General features: G+C 33.8%; 1 protein-coding gene across 1 annotated transcript; it reads right to left on the bottom strand.

Annotated features, from left to right (window-relative positions):
• Window positions 1-2,452: 2,452 nt before the first annotated feature.
• On the bottom strand, window positions 2,453-5,265 carry LOC104088871 (cyclic dof factor 1-like). Its single transcript, XM_009593616.4, has 2 exons — window positions 4,847-5,265; window positions 2,453-3,796 (listed from the first exon to the last, which is right to left on the bottom strand). Exons 1-2 carry the CDS (start codon window positions 4,970-4,972, stop codon window positions 2,717-2,719), a joined length of 1,206 nt encoding a protein of 401 aa, XP_009591911.1. The 5' UTR covers window positions 4,973-5,265; the 3' UTR covers window positions 2,453-2,716.
• Between the last annotated feature and the right edge of the window lie 1,394 nt (window positions 5,266-6,659).

Consider the following 6,659-nt stretch of genomic DNA (forward strand, 5'->3'; position numbering starts at 1 on the left):
TCACTAGGACTCGCACTCGAGCCTTTAAAATATTATTACTTCATAATTATAAGCATAAGTAAATTAACTTTCAAGAAGACATATATAACTATTTCAATCTTGAAACAATTCCTCTACAACAAAAATGCTAGTTAGGATATATGCCATTTTGTTTTCAAATGATACAATCACTTTTATATTTTAATAAATTAATTAGGAAAAAGGTGCAGATAACCTATAACCACTTATATTTCAAAGACTATAAGAACTTCACCAAAAAAATGCAATACGGAGAAATGAGCCTTATGTTTCCAGCAAAAATATTTAAGGCTTAATGCATAACTGTGACTATTATAAATTATAACTATATTGAGTTTATATTGATTGTATATTCGAATGCCAAATTTGCAAGGTACTGTAAAATTGCCTACATATTTGATAATTTTGCTTTCAATGAAATACATCATGTGATGGTAAAAATATTATTACTAAATTACCTTAATAATTATCTATCATAGTATGTAAAAGGTCAGAACATATATATACGTTAGAATATTATCTTTGTCCTATAAGAGATGTAGCAAATAAAGACATACCTTTCCAGTTCTTTATTTCACTGGATACAATTGAAAAAAATATTTTTACTAAACACTGTACATAAAGTTAATGCAAAAATATGAAAATATGAATGGGTTTAGATGGATGTAAAACTTATCTTTGTATTATCATCCAAGACATTTTTCATTGTACTTGATCTCATTGCCTGCTTATAACTTACATAGTCTTGACATAGAAGATTATGAAATGAGCAATTCGTGCTGATAACGTGTTATAAAATAAAAGCAACTTAGTAAAACATGAACAAGACATGTTGTTATGAAATAAAAGCAATTTAGTAAAACATGAACAAGAAATGGAGATAGAGAGAAGGAAGAGATTTCCTTCTTCAATTGTGTGTATTTTCCTATCTATTATAAGGCCTTTATATAGGCATGAAAAGTGAAGAAAAATATGTCATTGAATATGTCATTAAGCATAGAAATATGTCATTGAATATGTCATTAAGCATTTGAGATGATCACGGAGGAAGAGTAGACATCCACCATAATTTGATTTTTCTTATAACAACTTTATTATTATTGTGACATATATCTACCACATTGTCAGCACATATATATGTCTGCCTCTCTTTGGTTGATACCTAGAAACTGAAAATGAATATTAGAAAAAGGCACCAAAAAGGAAGAAGAAAAAGAAAACTTTATCCTCAAATTTCCACCTTTTTGGCATCTGTAAGGAATTAAGGATAGATCCTTTTTCCTCTGAAAGAGAAAGGTACCTTGGCTCTTTTCTTCCAAATAATTCTAGTCTATCCGCACAAAATATGAGGGACCTACCATGTCCTATGTTATTCTTCCTATAATATTATTAATATCTAATTTATAGTCATTTTTCTCTTTTTTCCTAGTAGCTGTTTTTGCATTTGTTGGCCCCTCATACTCTACCTAACATAATGTTTATCCTAACAAGTATCATAATTTGTGGCTGAAGTTCAAATACTTGGTAGTGGTGATTTTGAAAACGGATTTTGTTTTGGCGAGTCTTGTACACTTGTGTCAACAGCAGCCAATAAATATTTACACTCGTTTATACCAAATTAAGAAATTAAACTAACAGCTACAAATTAAAGTGAGAACACATATTACTTAACTATAGTTAAATAAAATGTCTGTATAAAAAATACGAGTTTTGTATTAATTTGATATAAACGCTAGGTAGCAGGGGCGAAGCTACACTCTTGTGAGGGTGGTTTTCGTCGGAAAATTACATTGTACATGTTTTCGTCGGAATATAGATAAATTATTAGGTTTTAGAGGTATATAATATATATTGAGCACATGTGTTTATCAAAGTTTTTTAACTTCTTTCAAGTTTAAATGCCCTTGAAAAACTTTCTGGTTTCGTGCTGCCAAGTGGGAATAAGTTTTTTGATGCAGCTTGTCATGGAATGGAGGGGAAGTCTTGTAATTTGTAATTTTTGTGGAAACCCTTTATTGAGAATGATAATCTATCATTCACTTACCTTGAGCCGAGAGTTTGTTGGAAACAATCTCTCTACCTTCACAAGGTAGGGGTAAGATTTGCGTACATTCTACCCTTCCCAGACCCCACTTTGCACTCGGTTTGTCGTTGTTGTTGGTAATATGTTATTAACCTACCATTAAGAAACTGCAGTGAAATTTGTATAATGGGATGTCAAAGACTGAAAACATTTCCTTTTGACCTTTGATGCTCTTTACTGTCAGTTTTAAGTACTGAAACAGACCATAATATTAAAGGAGTCTGTAATAGGTTCATAAATAGTTTATTTCCTTAGCCAAAAAAAAGTTAATCTTCACATGAACTACAAAGTCCATAATGATAGGATAAACCTATCACAAAAGTAATGCAAAAACCACAATAAAACTATCAATATCAGAAGTCAGTAAAAACTTCATATATAATATCTCAAAGCAAAAAATATTCCAGATTTACGACTGCAGAATCTTCAGCTGCATCTTATTTTCTCTATCTATTAAAACTCTACAGGTTTATGTACAAAGTACACATACTGCAAAACTATAAATGCTTATATTTTGAACAACTAACTTATGCTGCTACCAAAAACTAGCTGCTGCACTAACATCAGTAATACTGCTTCTGCTTCCTTGGGAACGAGTTAACGCAAATTTGAGTCTCATTGTGTGCTCTCACGGAAATTAAGCGATCTAGATAAGGCTGCTGGATTAGCTTGCAGTACGAAAGAAGCATCAGATTCACGGTTTCTATGATCAGCTTTTGTATTAAAGGCTTTGAAGAGCCTAGCCCCACGAACCGAATCAATCTTCTCATTCTTGATACCTAGTGTTGACCATATAGAGCTTTTCGCCGCTTCATTTGGATCATCAATCCTTAATGTCTTAGGAATCAGTACACATCTCTCTCCTTCTCTCCCTGATTGTGATGTACTAAGCTTGCTTCCATCCCGAGAATGTTTCCCTAATGTCGGTGAAGTAGGACCGGTGTTATGGACCGATTGATCAGAAGATAGCCACGGTACGTTCCAAGGGCTTGCTACGGTGCAGCCCCAGTAAGGTTGTGCTGGATAGAATGATACTGGAAATCCAGAATAAGGCCACGGAGCGCCTAGAAAGTAGGGTACTTGAGGATGAAATGCCTGAAAATTTTTCCAGGTTAAATCATGTGTACTAGAATTTTTTTCTTTCTCAGTTATAACTGAGGATGTACTACAAACTCCATTTGACTGATCATTTCCAATTTCTTTCTCAGCTATGTTTAATACAGAAACCATGGAATCACAAAGAGGTTTATCTGATCCAAATGTTAGGACAGTCTCGTTCGCGCTTAAAGCAGGAAGATGCATTCCATAATTTGAAGTGGAAGAACTTTTGTTCTTGCGACGGCCAGAACCAACAGGCACATTCCTCATTGTTCCACCAGCAGTCCAATATCTCTGGCAATTCTTGCAAAAATAACGGGGCTGGTTTACGTTGTAATTGTTATAATAACAGAACTTTGTTTCCATGCTATTACATCGCGGACATGGAACTAATTTATCAGGCTTCTTGAGTGTCTTTTCCTCACTCGAATCTTCTTCCTCAATAGATTTTGGCGATAGTGTTTCTTTATCCGCATCCTGTATCTTAAGTTCATCACTTATACCGGATGATGTTTCTGGTTCAACCAACGAGTCTGCAGTTGGATCGACAAGTTCATTATCTTGTTTGCTTTGTGTAAATTCTCCTTTTGAAATGATCTGGTCGGATGAAAAGAAAAAAAAAGGTTAATTTTGAGCTCTCTCACAACAATCAAAACTATTCGTTACCGATAAGATGATAAATTATTGTCTTAGCATAAGTAATAAGGATTTGGCATGATATAGATGTATTGGAATTAATCAAAATCCAATAACAGGCCATTAAAACTCTCAATATGTTACTGTAGAAATTTCTTTAAACTAACCTTCATTTTATTTTTCCCTTTTGGTAAAGAAGATCTAAAAGTGAAATACTAGAAATTTTGCAGAAGCAATCTAAAGGCAATTAAACAAAATTGACTGGATTACCCCAGCAAGGGAAAATATATCACAACAACTAGGTGTCTACGTCTTGACCTCAAACAAGTTGAGGTCGACTATATAAACTCTTTGCGACCATGTTTCTCAGTTTAAATTCATCTCAGACCAGCAGGAGAAAATATAAGAAAAATAAAATAAGAGCTTTTTTTTTATTATTAAGATGACTAAATAGAACAAGAGACTCACAGAAAACAGATCAAACAGCAAGAAACTGACCAAAAGTTCAGTCTCTTGGTCAGATTGAAAAGACACAGCTTTATGGTATCTAAATTGAAAAAACAAAAAACAAAACCCAAAAAAACGAGAGCACCAAATGAGATTTCCCTGAAGCTCAAAACCTCAGTCTGACTCCCAAATAGTACCAAACTAATTCCCAAAACATAAAATTCCAATAGACAAAATGATGACAAAGCTAGTTTTTACATTTCCATTTTAGGCTATGATATCAAGAAAGATCGATAACTAACAACAAATACAATAGTGTGTACGCAGAACTTACGCCTATCTTGGGAAAGCTAGAAACAGACCATTTCTGATAAACCCTCGCCATAAGGAAAGATGTTATATCAAGAAAGATTGAAAATTTTCAAAAGAAAAAACACCAACATACTAAAAAAAGTGACCCCAATTCCATTTTCATTAAACTCATCATATATTTGGAAACAATATGGTGAAAGCATACTCAAATATAGACTTTGTGACATATAGAAAAACTCAAAATCTTTTTACCTTATCTTCATTTGAAGCAGTTGAAGTTGAATACGACGAGCTTTTTCGATTCCATAGACCTCTTTCCTGTGTCAAACCAATCGTTTGACCAAACAGCTTAATCTCAGGGTCTCGAACTTCTGACATTCCAATTACTTAGAATTCTTCTGTTCTGTTCTGCTTTTACACAAAAGGAAATTACACTCCTTTTCCGTTTCCTGTTCTTGGTTTTTCTGTACTATGGTTAATTTTTTCTAAAATTTGGAGGTTGAAAGATGGTAAGATGGGAACAAATATTTATCTTCTTGTTTTGTTTCTGTGATGGTTTGTGTCTTATAGTTTGGACTTTGGACTACATACAGAGGAAGAAGAGAAGAAGAAGGGGTTTTAGAGTTGGGGGGTGGGGGTGACACGTCAGTAAAGGGAAAGGATATAGAGCCACAAGTTTTTGTGGCAACGGGGAAATCTTGATTTGCTTTGTTTGAGGGGGGAGAGCGGTTTTGTTCTTTCCAAGTGTGTGGTTTGTTTGCTGTTTTTTTGATTCCGTACCCAACCAAAACAATAAAGTTGCCTTAAAAGAAAAAGAAAAGAAAAAAAAAAAAAGGTGAGTGCTTTTTGTACTATATTTTCCATTTCCTTTTTGTCCATGTCAGCAGCACTTTCCCAATTTGACTATGCTTTTCTTCTCAATAGATATGCCCTAACCCTATTTCTGTTTTATTTAGAGCCCGTTTGGACGTAAGAATTTTTTCACTTTTTTTCGAGGCTATAAAATTTTTAATTTCACTTAAAAATAAATTTTGGATTTTTTCAAAAATTTAAAAATTTTTAAAAAGCTGATTTTCAAAATTTTCACTCAAATCACTCACAGAAATTCAAAAAATAATCCAAAATTATATTCATGTCCAAACACAACTCTAATTTTTAAATACCATTTTTACTTGAAAAAAAAATTCACCTTTTGTTGGAATTTTACAATTCTTATGTCCAAACGCCCACTTAGTCCTTCCCCACTCTATAAATACAATTTGAGGCGGATTCGAAATTGAATATTATGAATTTTAGTTCGGGATTCTACAAAAATAAATATTTATAGTTAGTTAGTGAATTGAGAATGTGACTAGATAAGTGCAAATTTGAGGATTGGTGGAGTAGTACAAGGAGGGGAAGGGGGACTTACACATGGTGTTTATTGACCTAGAAAAAACATACGACAAAGTTCCTGGGGAGGTTTTAAGGAGATGCTTAGAGGCTAGAGATATACCTATGGTATACATTAGACAATTAAGGACATGTAGATGGAGACAAGACCCGGGTTAGGACAGTGGGTGGAGAGTCAGAGCACTCCCTAGTATTGATGGGTTACATCAGGGATCATCCCTTAGCCCGTTTTTATTTGCTTTAGTGATGGATGTATTGACGCGACATATCCAAGGGTAGGTGCCATGATGTATGTTATTTGTTGATGATATAATATTGATTGACGAGATATGTGGTCGGGTTAACGGTAGATTAGATGTTTGGAGACAGACACTGAAGTTTAAAGGGTTCGGGCTGAGCAGGACTAAGATGGAATACATGGAGTGCAAGTTCAGTGAAGTAACTCAGGAGGAAAATGTAGAAGTGAGGATTGATACACAAGTCATTCCTAAGAAAGGTAGTTTTAAATATTTTAGGTGCATAATCCAATAAAATGAAGAGATTGATGATGATGTCTCACACCGTATTGGAATGGCGTGGATGAAATAAAATCTCGCATCGATATTTTGTGTGATAAGAATGTGCCACAAATACTTAAAGGTAAGTTTTATAGAATGGTTTTTCGACCATTCAT

The sequence above is a fragment of the Nicotiana tomentosiformis genome, chromosome 10 (genome assembly GCF_000390325.3).
Source record: "Nicotiana tomentosiformis chromosome 10, ASM39032v3, whole genome shotgun sequence".
NCBI lineage: Eukaryota > Viridiplantae > Streptophyta > Magnoliopsida > Solanales > Solanaceae > Nicotiana > Nicotiana tomentosiformis.